The sequence below is a fragment of the Artemia sp. Qi Xiang Cuo genome, chromosome 9, assembly GCF_049724085.1.
Source record: "Artemia sp. Qi Xiang Cuo chromosome 9, ASM4972408v1, whole genome shotgun sequence".
Classification (NCBI taxonomy): Eukaryota; Metazoa; Arthropoda; class Branchiopoda; order Anostraca; family Artemiidae; genus Artemia; species Artemia sp. Qi Xiang Cuo.
In genome coordinates, this window is record NC_142802.1 from 3,635,386 (window position 1) to 3,656,471 (window position 21,086).

Genomic DNA, 21,086 nt, shown 5'->3' on the forward strand with positions numbered 1-21,086 from the left:
CGGTTCATACTGACATTAAGCGAGTAACTGAATTTTTGGACAGTTGAGGACTTTTATCTTTCGAAACGTGAATATTTAGACCATTGTGTCGAAAGTACTCTTCGACGGCTTATGGAGGTCAGTGTGGGCACCAGTTGGAGGGCGAGTTACTACAGAACCTTAGACCCATGCGAACAGTTGAACTAGAAGCTCGAATCGCCGCGTCTAGGCCTCCCATTTCCTTACTTTTGACACAGACTGAAGCATCCTAGAAGTCAAACTGTGATAGTACACTCTATAGTTTAGACATCTAGTTGTTCCAGATACTCTCAGTTTTGGTCGTTCGGTCAAGCTGTAGACAGTATTTGCCGATAGCTCCATTTATTCGGCCACTGACGGCCGGTTCGTTAGCCCTTCAAAAGGGGAGTCAACTTTCTTCACGAAATCATGGTTAATCTTGACTCTATGTTCTGCAAAAATTTACTCCCAAAGATAAGTTGATGTTCTAAAATTATTATATGGATTTACAAGGTTTGTGTCAGTGTTTATACTATGCAAACTTGCATCTTTATTGTTAGCTGAAGTTCACGAACAAACCATTTCTGATTGGAATGGAGATACTGGTTATATAATGTAGAATGGTTATAGAATGCATCGATTAGGGGCACGTCGATCCAGGGCACGAATCGGAATACCGCTCTGTCAGAACCAAAAGTAAATAACCGTAACAGAAGTGAGAAAGTCGAGCGCATTTAATCAGGCTAGACCCCCCACATTTCTTCATGCAAACTTTTTCTAGCCGAATCGCCTATCTCTTCGTACGAAGAAATCAGCCGGAAGAAAACGGACGCGAGGGTCCAGCCTGATTTGAGACCAGCATTGCGCTTACGGTAATTTCCTATTTCTTTTACGGTTATTTACTTCTGGTCAGAACCTAGCTTTACTTTTGGTTCACACAGATGCGATCTCACGGTTTTTGCATTTTCTCACGGACTCCTAATGACGAAATATTCCATAATTTGTTGGTTTGCGAGACCCGTTGAAATATTCCAGCGCATTCGACGAACTATCACGTAAAAAAATGCAAACCGTGCACTTTTGCGTTGCATCTATATGAAAGAAGATCTATGTCATCGAAAAGCCGTACCTGCGAATGACAGTAAGCGTCGCGAGCAGAAAGTTTTCTCGTACCTTCTGTAATATAGCGTGCCATGGATTTTTTTCTTCGGCTGGTGGACTGCCATGGACAAGCCATTGATTTTTTTTTTCTTACGCTTGCCATGTATTTTTTTTTTCTTGAGCTGAAGCATCAGAATATGTAGATTTTGCCCATATTTTTCATATTGACGATTCCACCACCCAACCTTGTATCTTCTCAGATCTGGTGAAAAACTTCTTTGGTATTAGATCCTACCCCCCTACCCAAAATTAATTTTAGCGAACTTCCCTCTTCAGTAATTATCCATCTTGAGGCTGCTTTATTGTTTAGCTGATAAAAGTAAAAAAAAACTGCGAGGCAGAAAAAGCTATTCTCGTTATTTTCCTGAATCCTAAAGTGCGATTTTTCAGAGCTGAACCCCCCCCCCCACCCAGGAAAATCCTTTGATCCCTTACTAAAGTTGTGATTACAGGTGTCACATAGCAGACGGGTGCGCAGGAGTTTTTTTTGGGCGATGGGGCAACAATTCCGAATGGCAAAAATAGGAACAGCATCAAATTTTATGATAAATTCAAAGACCCCCTTCATATTGCGTGTGTGTCTGTCATATTACGTATTGACGAAAACACCAATTCAAGTTTAGAAAAACTTGTTTAAAGCAAACAAAAGCAATTAACATCGTGATTCAGTTCAATTGTATTGGAGAATGCAAGATTGAGAAAGAATTACAACTGAAGAGTGAAGGTGAAACCATCCTGAAGCATATTTCGTGCACAGGACAAAATCAAATTCCCAAATAAGAAATAAATTGATGTAAAATTGTTATTATTTCTAAAAGAAATGTCGGTACTTGTTAAGAATCCGATAAGCACGCGAGAAAGACCGCATCAAAATCTCAAAAATGCTTTATGAAAAACAGGTTTCCGCTGCATAGTGAGGTATAGCTCACTCCGTGAAAAACATTTAAACTTTAGTTTTTTGGGGTTGAAGGGGCAAAAAAAGACACCTAGATTAGGTTAGTTTATGTATTTAATATATGCTATGCTTTACCCCCCTCCCCCCCCTCATAATTTGCAAATATTTAGCCCAATTTTGTTGATAAAATATTATATTTCATCCTGCAATTAAATTGGCTTGCAATTTAAAAAAAAAACAAGTTTGTCAACGACACTAAACAGACAAATGAAAACTGAAGACGTGGTTTTAACTCATAGAAGAAGCCAGACTTAATACTAACAGCAATTAGGCCTACTAAAACTGAAGAAATGAGGCCTAAAACGAGCAGAAATTATAAATAAAGTCAAACTTAAAGTGAAAAGTTCTTTCTGTTCATACATGTTTCTTGTTTATAAAATTCTTTCAACAACTCTCCGAAAAGGAAGGGCTTCTCAGAGAGTTACTAGGGAGAGCTACAACCCCATACCAGCCAGGAAAATTTAAATTTCTTTTTCTCACCTAGCCCCAACAAGAAGCCAATTTCTATCTGTTTCCAACAATCGGAAATGATCGACAAACGAGGCGTTGCCTTGGAACCTCAGCATGTCATCCAAACCTAAAAAAGTAACAAATATTAAGCAGGGGTAAAATAAACATTCGCTCAGCAGAAAAGGAAAGGGAGACAGGAAATTGGGCTTATTCTCACGATTGACCAGCCCAACTGTAAAAATACACTTTAAAGGGCTTCCACAGGGAAAACTGATTTCCACCGAGAATAAAGGGAATTAACATGAAGAAAGAAAAATATTGCTCAACTGATTTCCTCCCTATTTCACTAATAACTCAAGCGAAAAGTCGTTTTTTACGGAATGGGAATGTTTTTCTGCTACGACAGTAAGAGCTCCGATTTTATCGATAAGTGCATTTAAATGATAAGTGTACTCTATAAATGATCATAAATAATATATAATGTTTCAATATTTAATATATTAGTATTCTATAAATAATCATTTAAATAATAATGATAATGTGTGCATTAATCGATAAGTGTATTGAAATCTCAAATATATGGATTTTCGTGCACGTGTTTTCCTCGAAGTTCTTCTAAAGCCTAAGTGTTATCGAAAAGTTCTGCAAGGCGAGTGAGAATTGCAAAACCTGCAGAATATGTAGTGGGCAGACTATATTGCGCTGTGGCAAATCACACCAAGCAGACTTAATAACCAAGAACAAGCATAATGCCAAATAGATACTGTTCTGTTAGCTGGAACCCACGCGGGAAGTGAAGTTTGGTTAACGCTAATAAAATAAAACCAAATAGGATGAAAATATTATAGTTTAGAAACAGATTTCGCCTATATATTTGCACATTAGGGAGTGTGGGGGGGGGGGTAAACATAGCATATATAAGATACGTAACCTAACGTAGGTACCTTTTTCCCCCCCTAAACCCCAAAAAACTAATGTTTAAATATTGTAAACGCAGTAAGAAACTATTATTTGCAATTAAATTCTCCGTTGAAACAACCTGTTTGACTAATTTCTTTTATCATCTATCTTGCGTGACTCCCAGCTAATAGAACAGTACCGTCAAATCTATATATTCATTAATTTAAGCACAAACATATATATATATATATATATATATATATATATATATATAGTATGTTTTGTGATTATACGACTAAAAATAGGTGATTTCAAGGGTTTCCACCAAAGGGTTTCCTTGAACAAAAAGCACTACCAACGAAGACAAATATCAAAACCAAATAGCCCCATCTTTTTTGCTATCAGACAACTGATCTCAAGGCTCATTCTTCTGAAAGCATTAAAGCAGAGGGTTCTAACCAATGGTGGCTATTCCAACCTTTTGTTTTCTAAATGGACAAGCTTACATGGAAAACCCCTCAAATAAAAACTCTATCCTTTTACGGGAAAGCATTATCAACAGCCCGCATGGGAATAAAGATGTTCTGTTAGAGACAAAATGAAAAGATTTCACAGCAATAAATTTTCGGAAAAAGCTTTCAAAATACAACAAAGTAGATATCACCGGATCAAATAGACCAATTTTGTGTATAAATTACCAAGTTAGAACTATGGCATGTAACCAAGACTAAACCAACATTGCAAGACTTATAGATAGAGTTGCGACTAACCTTGTCAAAACAAAAAATGTCACGAAGTCGGTCAAAACAAGTTTCCATTTAGCATTTTGATCTTTAAAGTTGGTTCAGACGCACGGGAAAACCGATGAAAAATCTATTAGAAGAAGCGTTCAAACGATACGTGCAAGATTTTTCCTAAATGCCCAGATAACACGTACCAGTGCACTTTCTGTGACCGAAGAGTTGGGTCAGAAGCTGTTTTTTGCCAATTATTCTCCTTTTCCGTGCTTGGTTTATAAAGAAAATGACTCATGCCGCACAAAAACCGGTGGTTCTCAACAAGAATTCCCACCTCGTGCGTGAATGCCCAAATTTCGAGTTTGCAGTTTACATACTCACTTTCAAAACTACTTCCAAATTATTCGCTTATTTTTGCCCCGCAACGGATGAAAAAAATGACCCGAGACATAGAAAAAATAAATAAAAAATTTCTAGCGCCAATACCGATCGACACCATGGGGAAAAACAGTACTTAGATCTATTACCTGAGTTGTAACATAAAATGAGTATATATTTACATGGGTTAAAACTGGAATTATATGGAAAAAGTAAAAGTGAACATAGTAAATCATGTTGACCACAACGAAAAAAATAATAAGAATGGAAGTTCTTCTCAGAAGAGTCAAATTAAAAAAAAAGAAGTTCGTAGTTCTAGTAAAAATCCGTCCTTCTTGTGAACTCTGTTAGAATATACTAGCTGACTTCGAAAATAGTCATTATTAAAATATCACGCAAGATATGGCACACCTTCGCCATTGATGGGTCATTTTTATACCTCAATTTAGGAAATCACAAAAAGGGTCAATTTAGCAAACATATTCCCGAAAAGAGGAGCAAGTTACTAAAATATGAGAAATGTGTGACCCGATTTCCTACAGGTTAGTTCTTTAAACACATCTGCTTTAGGCTATACAAGTGGATAGGCATGGACTACCCTTGTGCGTAATCATTCCTGAAATGTTTGTTTTCTTTATACTTACGTTTTCATCAAAGTATAAACACATACTGACCAAGTACTGACAAAACTCTCCAAAAGTGACCCCGCGTACCTCAGCGCCTCTAGAGGGGAAATGTTGTACTACTTAATCGCTCCAAGCCTATAAATTAAATTTAATACAGCTTTTACGGAACAAGTATAATCACCTACGGGACTTAGGCTATTATCCCCCAGGTTCGCATAGGTATGGAATCGTCTCCGGAGACGCGGACAAAGGGTCACTTTTTTTGTGTGGAGAGGATAGGTTTTGTTGGTACTTGTTGTATGTGTTTATACTTTGGTTTTCATACGCAGTGGGCACTCGGACACGTACCCAATCCATACTTTGGGACATTCGCTATTTAGTATTAAACTAAACCAAGTTAATTTTGTTTACATATTCAGAGTACTGATACCCAAAATAGCTGGGATTCGCTATTTTCAGTTTATTCATGAAATGAACATTCATTCGGATACGATAGAGGTATTTTGCAGTTACTGAAGGACTCTTTATACATGTGATTTTCCTTTCATATCAACAGTAATCGATATTTATCTAGTTTTAATTACGTTTATTATTCTCAGGATTTCACAACTAGGATCCTATCACACTCACCATGGCAAAATGGTCTTACAACAATTTACATGTCTAATACAATTATAAGGGAAAGAAGGGATTCGATTTTAGTGACTTAACTTCGGAAGTCGATAATCGAAATTCGACTTTCATAATGAACCCTCCAAGTTTTATCAAGCACACTGAAAACACTAGGTAGCAGCAGGGTTGTCACTCATCCGATATTTCAGAACCATTACCGTTATGGACCTTGTCGTCCCGACAAGACCCAGTTTGGCTCCAGACAAGACGAGCTTGGCTCAAGCGTTGAAGTAACGCCACTGTGGAAATAGTATTGTCACTGATGTCAGCCCGGTAAACCGATGAAGAAAATCGACTGCTGCCAAGGACTGCGAAATCAATCTTACGTCATGAGTCAGTTGACAATCTGATTGCAAGGAGTTTTCTAAATACGTAAAAGGGAAAAAAGACTTGCTGAAAAGGGTGAAATCTCCCAAAAAATATAAATCACAACTTCTTCAACAACAAGTTCCGTGTGATTGTGTTGTAAATAAAAAGAATTTATATAAAATAAATATTTAACTTCACTATTACAACCCCTTTCATACTGTCGCAACGAGGTCGCAGCTAGATATGGCAACCGTGGGTAGCAGGTTATCATGCTCAGTGATCAATTAGTTTTAGGGAGAAGAGAAAGAATGTTTAGTCGTTCGACAAGCTTAGGGTACCAAGCAGTATCTTTTTCGTCATATAAAAGAATAAATATGGCCAAGGATCCTATACAGAAGGAAACAGACATTCAAAGAATAAGAGGACAATTTCAAGGGCTTGGATAGTCTTTCGCTTTATAGGACGAAATTTGAAGTAGCCAATCAGATGGCTACTTCATGTAGATGGCTTTACAGTGACCTCTGGGCACTTCAGGATGAAAGAAAAACCTGAATTTTTTTTTTCTTTAAAGATTGACTTTTTTCAGCGTACTTAGCAGTTTAACGCAATTCTATAGATGACATGCCAACTGTTCATGAGTTTAGTTTAATAATAAGCCAAAAACTCAATCATAAACGTTCATTGGATAACTTGGGAATGAATAAATTATAAGAAACTTGATTATAAGCACAATAATCTTCGAATGGAACATCCGATTCACTACCAATGAAAATAGTAGGTCAACCATACAACGTTTTAGATATGATTCATTTATTTATTTGAAAACCGGTCGCACAATGACTGAAAAAGTCGGAGAAAAAAAAGAAGAAAAAACACAAAACGCAGAGCGAATAGTACAAAAAAGCAAACGCAGACACGAAACAAGCTATTGTCAATTCGCTTACAAGATTTTTTTATTCAGATTTAAAATTAAATTGGAATAAATGACAGTCGCCTTTTTTATGGGGGGGGGGAATTTGTCCCACTCCCCATATTTTGAAAAATGTATCCCCTCGTCCCCTTCCAAAATTTTACTGAACTGGCGATACTGAGCCCTGGGACTGTTAATTAAACCATGAAGAGTTAAAAAAAAGGGAAATATTTTTTAAAAAGCTTTTGAAGTTAATTTTTCAGTCTCCTTAGCAATTCAAGGTAAGCCAAAAAATGACGCAACTATTAAAGAATTCAGTCCAATAATAAGCTAAATACTTAATTATATAATTGTTACCAAACCTGAGGGAATGCATATATTATAAGAAACGCCAAACACGTAATTAGACTATCAACACACAATTTGCTTATTTTTTCGTAATTGATGTGCTGCATTGATCGATCGTGTTACGCAAGGTGAGCATAGTAATCTTTCATAGGTGTATCCCAAGGACACTTTAATCAAATGTTCTTTACCCGGATCTGAGAAAAAGAGGAATAAATACATAAATTAGCTGATGGAATAAATACTAATTAACTGATTCCAAAACTAACCAATGGTGATATTTCTGGCAAGGAGAAGGCGATGGCGATAACTAAACCGACGGTGCATAAGAAGGCTTTGGGCCAACCCCATCCCTATATATCTTACAATTTTCTCATTTTCCTATGCTGCCATTTGAATCTACCGTTTCGAAACATGCGGGTCTGCACACCACAAAAAAGTTTTTACGTACGGGCCTGTATATAGTTCAGACACGTAGACGGGGGTAGGAAGGAGGGTACAATAAAAAATACAAAAGCATTTCATAATTATAAACAAAACCGTCAAACTCTTCAGATTCCACCGGGAGAGAGAGGAGAGGCATTTGTCCAAAGCTTTCTCCCAACAAACAACAAATTTTATCAGAAAAATCTGCGTATTAATGTACTCACAGGCGGAGATGCTCATCTGTCCTAACACAAATTGCGGTTACGCTCATGAGTACCGCTACAAGCCTAGCTGCAAACAAATCTAGATAAGAGAATTTAAACTAAAATATAAAAGTTCAAAACGCAAAAATATACAAAATTTTCTATTTTGCATGATGTTAGTCCTATGAAACAATCCAAGGGAGCAAAATTTATCCCTTATATTCCATGTGAAAAAATATGACTACAAGGTTCCATTTTCAAAAAAGGAAATCCGTTTTTCAGGCAAAATCCAATGCACGAAGCTTCAAAACAAACCTTCTCTGAGGCAGAATGAATTTTCAAGTCAAACATTCAAGGGGCTCCATGCAAGACCGTATCCAAAGCGATAGGTTACGGGGTTTGACCCCCCCCCCCCAAAAAAAAAATAAAAATTGTCCGACTCGTAAATAAAAACGTAACAAAATTCATATAAACAAATTTTTGACGCTTTTCTTTACTGTACCCCTCCCCCAAACAAAAATATTGGATGCACCCTTGGGTCCATGGCACCCTGGTGGCGTTTAAAACACTCGCAGCGATGAATTGTGTCTATTTCAATTTTTAATAAACTGCTAAGTACCTACGAGGGTTGTTCAATAAGTAACGAGACAAAATGCTGTAGCACAGAAATGGTTTACTTAATCAATTCGAAGCTTCTTTTCGCCACAGTCCATGTTTATACACCAATCCCTCCGTTGTTCTAATTTATGTATGCATCTGGCATAAAACTAAAATTCTTTAGATTGATCTCGAAGTCACTGGTGCACCTGATTTTTAACTTCTTCATTGGATCGAAAATGTTTTCCGTGTAGAGCCTCTCTAAGGGACCCGAACAAACGAAAGTCTGAAAGGCGAGGTTAGAGCAGTATGGTTTATGTTGGAGGATCTCCCACCTGACTTTTTGTTATGTTCCTTGGTTCAGTAGTGCCACATTTGGGCATGCATTGTCTTGGAGAAAAAGCTTCCCTAGTCAAGAGGCCACGAAATTTTGTTCGAATGGCAGGCCTTTTGTAATATTAAATAAAAAAAAACAAGTTTTTTTTAACTCAAAGTAAGGAGTGACATTAAAACTTACAACGAACAGAAATTATTCCGTATATGAAAGGGGCTGTCCCCTCCTCAACGCCTCGCTCTTTACGCTAAAGTTTAACTCTTTCTCAGCGTAAAGAGCGAGGCATTGAGGAGGGGACAGCCCCTTTCATATACGGAATAATTTCTGTTCGTTTTAAGTTTTAATGTCGCTCCTTACTTTCAATTAAAAAAAAACTTGTTTTTTTATTTAATTTTTGAACGTTTTTGAATTAAAGCAGGTTTTGATTTTGGCTCACCAACGATCAACAATTAAAGTAAAATTTGCATATTAACTTTACTTTTATTTGGTTAAATGGCTTTCTCGAAAGTTGTTAAATTTTATTTACGAACGTTTTTATTAGTAATAAATATACGTAACTTACGAATCAACATACGTAACGAACTTCTATATCCGGTGCCCACTTCATAACAATGTCCCTTCCCTTATGAAAACTTCCACCATGGAAAGATCCTCCCACATAATCCCTAGCCCAACAACCCCCCCCACTACCAGAAAAAATCCCCCTGAAAACGTTTATATACTTCCCAATAACCAATACTATATGTAAACATTAGGTAAAGTTAATAACTTTCAGCCCTCCCCCGGAAGACTTTGGGGGATTAAGTTATCCTAAACGACATAGTTATTATATTTTCGACCATGCTGAACAAAATGGCTATCACAAAGTTTTTATCGGGTGACTTTGGGAAAAAATGGGCATGGGAGGGGGCCTAGTTACCCTCCATTTTTTCGTCACTTAAAAAGGGCACTATAACTTTTAATTTCCGTTCGAATGATCCATCTCACGGTATTCTAGGACCACTGGGTCGATACGATCACCCCTGGAAAAAAAAGAAATAAATAAACACGCATCCGTGATCTTTCTTCTAGCAAAAAATGCAAAATTCTACATTTTTGCAGATAGGAGCTTGAAACCTCTACAATAGGGTTCTCTGATACGCTGAATCTGATGGTGTGATTTTTATTATGGTTCTATAACTTTTAGAGGGTGTTTCCCCTTTTTTCGAAAATCAGGCAAATTTGTTTGACTTACAAATACTGTTTGACTTGCAGTATTCTGGAATTCACAAGAGCCTATCTCGTTGATTTTGAAGATCAACGAGCCCTAAAGAAGCCAGGATTAGTGATATGGTCAACACATATGATATAGCGGGCCCATGTATGACCCTGCTAAATGTAGAAAAAGTTCAAAAGTGTGGTGGGAGACCCTTCCAAATCGTCCCTACAACCCTGAACTCATCCATCATTACTTTAATGATGAAGTTTAAAAAAGGTGCAATAGTGGCATTGAGATCAACCCAAAGAACTTGATGCCGGAGGCATACACAAATTAGAACAACGAAGGGGCAGTTTCTAAATGTTTTTGGGGGATGTCTTGAACAGTAGGCACAGTCTTGAAATGGTGAAATGAACTTTTTCTTAGGTAAAACGATTTATCTCGTTAATTATTGAATAACCCTCGTATGACCCCTTCTTAACTATAAACTGTTGCATCGCTCTTGAGAACCACGCTAAAAGCTTCATTTTTGTAAACGCTATATAAGCCTTCCCAACAAAGATCATAAACAAAGTCAGATAAAAACAATCCGCGTCAACTAGAATCTGAACATGAAATAGTCTCAATAGATCCCTGACACCCTCCTCTCCCATAACCAAGATAATTAATGTTGTCAGTAAATTTGACTGATTAATTAATTCCTAACCAGTCAATGAGCAATAAGGGCCCTACAAAAGATCACATACAACGAAAATGGGAGAAATTTTGCTCATTGAGGTTATGTTCCTTGTGCACGTTTTGAAATGCTATTTTTTTGCAATCCTAGGTTTTCAGTGCTTCAACGGAAGACAAAACTGGAAACAAGTGAAAATGGCAAAATTTTTGCACTTTTTACTACTTTACTTTTTAAGTTTAGATCATTCTCTAAGAAAAATTTTAAGTCATATCACAATTCTGGCTCGACAAAAGGAGATATCTAAAACTAAAGTAGCTTGACCTTTTTGTGCAAGTTACAGCGGTAAGCTTGCTGCAAAATTACAAGTTTAATAGGGGACAAAAAGTAACTACAACCGCCACTGACTATGCAGTGTCACAAGTCTGCTCTTTTTTCTCCAATTTGGCTTTTCGGTGCTTGCTTTCTAGATTTGTCGTATTTCTGTCTGAATCTCCTCAGTTACCTATGCATTAAGCTGATTCATCGAGCTCTACTCTGCCTTGGCTAGAGATGATATTTTGTTATAACTATTTGTATTAATAAAGATTTACCTTACAAAGCAGAAAATGAAACACTCAAAACAAGTGCAATTTTAATTCATGACAATTACTCGGACTATCTGTCTTGGATTTTTCTACAATTAGCCATGTCTTGATGCCTACTGCAAAATACTTGATTTTAATTCAATTAAATTAATTTTTAGCCATCTTTCATGGATTTTGAAACAATAAGGGTTAGGTTAGAATACAAACATAGATCAATATGTAAAAAAAAATACTTATTGTGCTCTTTTAAAAACTGGCTATTTTGTTTTTGCACCATTATAAGGCCAAAGTAGAAAAAAAGAGGAAAATTAATGCAACGAATATCTGTATTTAGGTTGTTAGAATTGCATTTGTTGGTTCCACTTAATGGCGTAAGTTGTTCCTCCGAGACAAACTTAAGCGTCTTTTCTTATCATTTCCCCCCTACTGTTTCAATCCTGCAGTTCACATAAAGACTCTCTATGCACTATTTCCTTATTTCTCTACTTCTCTATTAAGCTCTGTTTCTAAGAATCTATTCAGCTCAATCAAAGACGAAAATAAAAAAATCTAGAAATCCAGGTTGTGCACTACACCTGCCGTAGTGTCGATGAATCTGTGTGTTTAACGTCACCGTCAGTGTTAATCCCTCACACCAGGCCATACCTCGGCAACCCCACGGAAGGAAGTACAGTGCACAATCCCTTGCTACTAATTTAGCATTAATATTTATCAGCGACTCATTAACTTGAACTACTACCCCAAACAACAATTACGGCTTCATTCTTGTGTGCCACAATGAACTTTGCTTTCCCAGGAAGCCATTCCACTTTTTAAGCAAAGATCCAAAACACGAACCTTAAATACAATCTCGCCCAGTTCGATTGAATTTCCACGCCAAATAAGCAACTCATCTGGAAACCTATTAAACGGAGGGAAATGCATCAATAACTAGAAAAGCCTAGTCTACTTAGACGGCACCAGGGGATCCCTTCCTTTCTCAGAGGCACTTTCTTAATAGGGGAACAGAACTATTTTAGCCTTATGGCCTTGCACTTATTACTTTGGAAAAAAGATGACGTAATTAAAAAAAGGACATTTTAAGTCGTCAACTGGCACGTCTGCTAAAGTAAATAAATGCAGAACTTTTACCTAGTATAGGCTAGTAAAGAACGAACTTTAGCTCAGAGTATTAAGTTGAAACTTTCAGTACATGAGGAGAGGATGTTGTACTAGACCTAAGAGGCAAAATGTGACTACCATTGCTGTCTATTACTAATACTACTATTGTTATCACTAATACTACTCCTATTGCTCCTAGTATTATTTTTACTAGGGTATAAAGGTTATATACTATACCCTAGACTAGGGTATACAGTGCAAACTTTCACGAAAAGTTTATGTTACTTTAAAACTAAATCACGACAACATGTGAATGCTGGTTCTCAATAAGACGTCTCAGCAATATCTCAAGAATTACTGGGGGTACTAAGTTGAAACTTTCGGAGCTCAAAAACAAATCATCTCTAGAAGTATTTCGAACTTTTCCATAAGAAAAATTGCGTGTCGATATATTCTAAAATAATTATAAAATTTTAAAATTATCAAATTCGTTGCAAAAAAAAAGCCCTATCCAAGGTTTTCCTAGTACTTACTCAAAACTAGAGGAGAGTAACTCCCCACACCCTCCTTCAGGAAGCGTCCCTGAATACTAAGACCTTTTGTGCCAGGAAAATGGTCATATTACACGTCGCAAATATTAAGTAAAACCACACTGTTACTAAAAACTAAATATTTTACTCGTGAGTTGAGTTTTCCCCTGTCTATTACGGACTTTTATTTATCATGCCAGAGAAGGAAGGGAAAAATCGTTATTGAAACTAGTACTGTATCTGAGTACGTTATTGCACGTTATTGAATGTGTAATACACCAGTAAATGGTTCTAGACCTCCAATTTATTTTCTTTTAAAGTAATTCTAAATCTCCAATTAAAGCCCTTTCCCAAGCCATCCCTTACGTTTTTTATGCCCTGCTTCAAAAAGTGGCCTTGAATGATAGGCTAAGTCTTGGAAAACGAACGATATATTGATTAGAACCACACATTTACTAAGAGATACACGCATTACTCGCGAGTTTCTCCCTGTTTATTATAAAGACGTTTTATTTGTTTGAGCTGTCTTGCCCATCTTTGAATCATATGCTTACATGATGAACTTAAGTAGGTTACCTAAAGGCCTTTTATTTCCAGTGAATCATAGCTTTAACAGCTAAGAAGCTTCAGTGCAGCATCTATAATGACCACAAGAAGAAATTTGTAAGGATCTGTGTCTCAACCTCTAAAGCCAGTTGGTACTTCACAGAAACTTTAAATCAATCAAGGCAAGTAAAAGAATTTAAATCATTTTTTCTTGACAAATTCATCGGACGATCTGTGCCAAAGCCTTGGTATATTTGTACCACAGTTCATATAATTATCCGGGTTTTTATAATGGGTGAGATAGAGAAAGATCATACTGGATAATTATATGAACTGTGATTTGTACTCACATTTGGAATCATGGGACGTTATCTATTAGGAATAGGACTGACCTGGTCAACTGATAGGTCGAGGATTAAGCGAATCACGTTCTTAAAGGCGTCAAACGAAAATCTAGACAGAGCATAAAAAGAAATATATCTAACGATAACAGGAGTCCTGCCCTTTCAACCAAGATGGTTTTTACCACAGTTTATATAATTAGCAGTAAGTTTACCGCAGATGATTTCTGGCTCTTCATTCTCGGTGCGAACAAAAAGCTCCTCCCACTTATTTGTGCACTTATGGTTTATGGATTAGTGTGTATGCGTCAATCAATGAGGAATGGTTAGAAAGTACATTATTCGTAATTGCGAAAGCAGAAAAAAAACTTGGTGAGCCGGCCAAGTGGTTTGCAACTGTCCCATCTCACAGATATGACTCAATTTATAATACAAATTATGACAATCTATTATTTATATACAGTGGACTCAACTGATTGGCATTTTTAGGATTTTATAAAAAAGGGGGCGGGGGGTTGATGAAATTTGTGAAAATAAGGAATTGTATTTTCTTCTAATAACTGGTGGAATAGGTGTGATGGTTTCAGGGGCAGATCCAGGATTTTTTAGGGGGGGGCAAAATATTATATAAACTGTGGTTAACTGTTATAAACTAATAAATTATATAAACTGTTATAAACTAATTATATAAACTGTGGTTTTTACTGAGATTTAAATCAATCAAGGAATCGAGAAGCATTTGAACTTTGTTTCTCCCTTAGTAATGCATCTGATAATCTGTAGCCTTGAAGTAATGGCATCCATGGCAAGAATCATAAATTGTTATCAATCTAGCGTAAAACAGGCTGTTTGAAGAAAGTTACAGGGCTCTTCATATTAAAATTTTCTGCTTTCATATTTTAGTAGGCTATCTTTTCTTCCTTTGACCCCTTTTAATCAACAGGTTAGAAACCAAGATAATAATATTAGAAGCTACAGTGATGACAGTGGTCAAGTATGGTTCTGAAGCATGGGTGCTCTGAAAAACGGAGGAAGATTTGCTAGATGTGGTCTAGAGAAATTGCCTACGGATTGTCTTGGGCACCCGATTGACTGACCGTATTTCAAACAGTAGGTTGTACAAAAAGCGTGGTTCAATCCCGCTTTCTAGGGCAATAATGACTAATGAGAGGAAGTTTGAGATGGCTAGGACAGGTTCTGCGGATGAAGGATGACGGATTTCCTAAAATTGTCCTTGTCCCCCAACCTTCTAGACGAAAACCAGGTCGTCCTCAGTTGGGGTAGGAGGATGTCGTAAGGAATGATTTAGGAAAATGGGAACCTCCTGGGAGTGTGCAAAGAGGGGGGCTTTGAATATATTGGGGTTGAGGGGCGCGCGTAGCTGCATTGGGCTCGGGCGGCTTGGTGCTGCGGTGAGCTGTTAGTAGTAGTAGTAGTAGCAGTAGATCTATGTTTAAACGTTTTCGCATATCCACTGCCTTGAATAGCCCCATTTCAAGAACATTCCTTTTTTTTATAAACATCTCAAAATTGTTGAAAGCGAAGCTAACATAGCCGTTTCGGAGGATATTTATTTCAGATGGAAAAAATAAAGGGCCCCGATAAAAGGGGCTTTGAATATATTGGGGTTGAGGGGCGCGCGTAGCTGCATTGGGCTCGGGCGGCTTGGTGCTGCGGTGAGCTGTTAGTAGTAGTAGTAGTAGCAGTAGATCTATGTTTAAACGTTTTCGCATATCCACTGCCTTGAATAGCCCCATTTCAAGAACATTCCTTTTTTTTTTATAAACATCTCAAAATTGTTGAAAGCGAAGCTAACATAGCCGTTTCGGAGGATATTTATTTCAGATGGAAAAAATAAAGGGCCCCGATAAAAAGGGTCTGACTTTTAGGTGGCCCTATTTCTTAGTTTTACGTCAAAATTGAATAGACTTTGGGTTATCAGTAGTTTATTGTGTTTAAATGATTTTCCTTTTTTTAAATCTTAAGCTTTTTGTGGTTCATACAAGAGCAGATTTTCGATTGAGACGATCCAAATTTTGCTTTTTGCATTTCTTAAGGCATGGCATAAAGCTGTCCAGGAAGCTCTTGCAATACAACTTATAAATAGCTCTGGACTCTTCCACCATTGTTTCCTATAACTCAACAAGGACCCTCAAGTAGCCTGTCCTGATTTAACCCCAGTGAAAAACAATGTGGGACGCTAACGTCTTGGGTACACGCTCAAAATCAGTCTTGGGATCCATCACAGAGTATATAAATATCCGTTTCAGCCTATGAAAGAACAGACTTGGACAGTAAGAGCTTACTCCGTCTTTCTGAAATCAAACTTCCACCTTCACCCACCGTTACTTACTAACACTCCTGCTCTGCTCCTATAAGTCTAACAGCTGCTCATAGCCTACCGAGAGACTGACTTTTCTTGCGAGTGGTGCATCTTTCACATTGATACATTGGATCTTATTTTGTCGACCAGCTCGGATGTAAACTTCCTAGAGCATCCAAAGTGGCCCACGCTTTTTTCTCTTTTTTTCATAATTATTTTGAGTTTCCCAACGGTTCCATGCTTTTCAAGGTTCTAAAAGTGAGAAACAAAATCTGCACTCCTTCCTCTGAAAAACCAAAAATGCACAAAAAGTGCAAAATTGTGCAATATTCAAAAAAATGTGATACTTTACTTGAAAACAAAAAAATTGGTACTTGTGTCTTATAGCCACACTCAACCACACTCAAGTTCTGTCGAGAAGTGAAATTTGGTTAATGCTAATGAGATAAAACAAAATATGATGAAAATATAATACTTTATCAACAAAATTATGAAAACTGCAGCAAAGAATTATGGAAAGGGGGGCCGCACAGAGCGCATTATATTAAATACGTAATCTAAACTAACCTAACCAAAATACCAACTAAACATTTAATTAAAATAAAGCTACAATGTAGTTTCCCATCGAGCCGAAGCTAATACTGTCTGGTATAAAGACCATTAAAACTTGTTATTGTCTCATGTTCGCGATACAAGATCTTGAGTGTGGTGGCTATAAGACAAAAGTGCAAAAAAAATTCAAACCTTTGAAAATACTTTTCCAGAGGTTTGAGTAGCTTCAACCAATACTGTTTTTCTTTATTTTTCTTGTTCCTTGCAGTATAACCACTTTTTAAGAATTAGTTAAACTCTTGATAATTTAACATTAACACAACTTATCTTTTTTTCCGAGAGTTACATTTTAAAGAAATGATATCCTTAGTCTAATAGGCCTAAGCAGCACAAATGACCCCGGACCTCCGTGAAACTCTAGATGGAACACTCATGGCGTCAAACAAGCCACCATACTTTGTCACGCTCGACTCATTTTCTGTTTATGGTGCTTCAAACCTCCACACATGATCAGCGTGAGTAAAAATTGGATAAATTTTAATGAATTTCAATAGCCAAACCATTTGCGCAACAAAAGACGTTGGATATTTTTTTTAATATGTCGTGAAAAAACATAAATTACAATGTAAATCTATCAGGAATTGAGCAAAACCGTTGTACTCACGTACAATATATTTTACATGTGCATGTAGAAGCCGTACTTCCGTATTATATCGACCACACTTGGACAGTGTCACATGGAATATAGCCATACAACTCATTGATCTTGCAAAGTATAGTGATAGTGGAGAGCTGAATCTCGGTATTAGGAAAATCTCATTCCGATTGGGCCCTAATCAGACACTGAGTTCTTCTTTGACTAGATCTGTTCCTTTCATATATAGCATAATTTATGCTATCCACATTTATGATAAATGTGGACAAAGTAACCTAGTGCACTAATCTAACCTAACCTATCTACTATCACTATACATTGTATAAAAAATGAGTTTTATGGCTATATTCCAAGTGACGCTGTCCAAGTGTGGTCTATATAATACGTAAGTACCGTAAAAGGTGTCTAGCTGTGTAACGGATCTATTGGAACATGTGTGCGGGCACATAGAAGTGCTGCACAACAGAAATAAGTTGTTTAGCTGTGTACAGGCCAGGAATGCACAAGCGAGGACATTTGGATCCCGCCCTTAAATATCGAAAGCATATTATTTATTAAGACATTCCTTATAATACGTCTCTTTTGTCATTACTGCGAAAATCCTGCTCTCCAATACAAGCAATCTTCCATAATGAATTCCTATTTACATATACCCACGGAAAATTCATATTCTAAAATCTAGACTCTTAACCAAATCTGTTTCGACGACAGATAAGCCATTAAATGGAACAAATCATATACTTTAAATTTTACATAATCAAACACAAACAGAAGAGCCTTTGGGATATTTGTTGATGTGAACTTCAAAGCTGTACAAGTCACCCAACGTCAATCATTCAAACTGTCAACGCACCTTCAAAAACAACAAAACGAACACAAACATCTATTATAATTCATAAACCTTAACAACGGCAAATCAAAAACGTGTTATAAGACTGACCATTGTACGGCACTTTTAAGGAGAAACGTCTGTTTGCCATAGATTTCTGTCATTTTATACAGATAATTAGTTCGGCCTATGCCCAAAGTAACCAAGGTTTTCACAATTAATAAAATTTTCAAACAGGGTCGTAATTTCGTCGACATCCTGGAGGGGGAGGGGGCAAAGTTGGAGACAATTTTCTCAAGTCAAATGAAAATGACCAAGTGAAAAATGAGCCATATAGTACCATAAAGGCAATGGAACACTAAAGAAAACTGATCTGTTTCTGTGGATACTTCAATCATGTAGGCTTATCTTAGTTTTTGACAAGATTTTTGTAGATATTAAATTTCAACAGAGCGGGGGGGGGGCAGACTAGTTCTGGGGCAATATCCTATGGCAAATTACGCCCCTGTTTTTAAATGTAAGGTCTAAGATATAAAACCGACATTTCACCATTCCTTGAAAATAAAACTAAGCAGAACGAATAACGGTTTTTATGATATTTTGAATTCAAATTTTGTTAATAAATCAAAATTTTGTAAATAAATGAAAATTTTGTTAATAATTTGAAAATCTTGCTAAAGCTTGGCTTTTTGCGAGGCTAATCAGGATTTTGCCCCGGACGCACGAGAGGCCAGAACCACCACTGATGCGCAGGACAAACTTCGTTAGGACCACTCAAAAACATGAACTTTATATAAAAAATTAGTAAAATAATTAAATGTGGATAATACTACGGTGAGGAGGATGGGGGTAGGGGCCAAGCCCAAAGTATAGTTTCTTCCCTTTGTAATTGCCTATTCCCATGAGTTATTTTGTTAGCTTAAATTCACGATTCTATTTGGCCAAAACAGAGCTTGTAGGCCACAAGGGATGAAAATTCTGCAATCATTAGCATAGCCATGAATGTAGCTTTGGAGTGGCTAGTGTTAGTGACAGTATGTTTTTTTTTATATAATACTAAGACTGCGATACAATACAACAAAGATTGCCGTAACAAATTCTGGATATTAATCTAGAAAAAAAAATCCGGCCAAAATCAGGCTTCCTAAAAGATTAGAAGTTTTACTTGAAAAACCACATGAGTGATAGCGCTGAAAATTTTATCAAATATTGAAAATTTAGATGCGAAAATTTTATCAAGTTTTCAGAAGGGAAAGGACAAAGCAATAATCATATGATAAAACACAAAATTAGCGATTCTATTGTAATTCTTAAAAGAGTATATCTAGGACGCGAAGCCCCTATATACCAGGAACGAGGCCTACCAACATGAAAACAAATCCCCCCCCCCAAAAAACAACAGATTTTGAGGTAGGCACAAAAAATATAGTTATCGGTCCTAATCCATCGACAGTTTTTAACTGTAAATTCACTAAATATCGTCTTATTTTATGTGTCATGGTTCGAAACACAAGTTTGTTATGATAGCTGCGTCACGCCTGGCAAACTTTCGCCCCGCGTAACACACGCCACCTCGTATTCGTTATTTCTGAAAGTTGGCGTCCACTCGATGCCAGAGAGCGTCCTCTCGTAGAAACGTAACAAAAACACATACAAACAATTTTTGATGCGTTCTTAAGTCTTTTTTGTAAACCCCCCCCCCCCACCCGAAGAAAAATACCTGGATACGCCGTTGTCCACGAGATATACTTCTCTTCGTCAGAAGTTCAAGGCAGATTTGTTCTGGGCGTAGGCTACTGACCGAAAATAGCTATAAAATAATAACATTGACTATATATTTTGGTATCCTCAGGAGTCCACGAGACGTTGTTTTCTTCGTCAGGGATTCATGCCAGATTTGGTCGGTCTTTAAATTAATACCCCCGGTTTATTAATGAAGGAATAAATCCGGCTTATGTACTAATATGAATAAATAAATGAAATCTAAAACAACTAGCTATTAAAAATGGCAAACTCAATTAACATGTCAAACTTAAAACGAGCAGTAATATATACAAATAAAAGTTGAGTTATTAGGCCTATCCCACTCAAAACCCCCCTAAAAGCTTAGATTTTTGTTTGTGCTTTACTGAAAGCAATATGTGCAGGGAGAGTATTTTCTGGATCATAGCATGAATATTAATCAAGTTTCTATAGGGGAAAACTATCATTTCTTCTTTTTAATTACAATTCATTTAAAACATAGAAAAATCTAGGAAACTTCAATTGGCAAGACTTTGGGGAAGGGTAGGCAAACTCTTATTTGTGGTATTTCTATTTATTTAAAGTCTTTGTGCTAATTTTTAATTTTTGCATTTTTTTTTAATTTGATCTCTTATATGAATTTTTTTTTGCGCAATACTATTTATCTAAAGTTGACCTTTTGCAAAATCTAGGGTTATTCCAACAATGAATATTCAAAAAAAAATTACAAATAAAAACAATAAAGGGAAAATTTATAATTTTATTTTTTAAAGGTGAAATGACCAGGTAGAAAACAAGTAGCTGGTTGGAAAACATCATTTGATGATTTTTCTTGTGTGGAATTACTGGACTACATAGGCCTACGTTACAACTACTTTGGTCAAAATCAAATACCGTTTTAAAACATATACTAAGTTTGTTTTGATTTTAGACTTCTATATTGCGAAATTAGCCTCAGATTTATAACCCCTAGCCTCAGGTATCTTTAAATACTAATTTTGGTAAAAA

General features: G+C 36.6%; 2 protein-coding genes across 2 annotated transcripts in view; both read right to left on the bottom strand.

Annotated features, from left to right (window-relative positions):
• The window catches only part of LOC148948239 (semaphorin-1A-like), a 418,473-nt gene that overhangs the window by 223,218 nt on the left and 174,169 nt on the right, over positions 1–21,086 (bottom strand). The gene's annotated exons all lie outside the window — the stretch shown is intronic.
• LOC148948241 (semaphorin-1A-like) overlaps positions 1–21,086 on the bottom strand; it is a 123,757-nt gene that overhangs the window by 56,868 nt on the left and 45,803 nt on the right. The window contains exon 2 of the mRNA XM_089094482.1: positions 2,594–2,690. Coding sequence (XP_088950608.1) covers positions 2,594–2,690 — 97 coding nt within the window. The remainder of the gene's footprint in view (positions 1–2,593; positions 2,691–21,086) is intronic.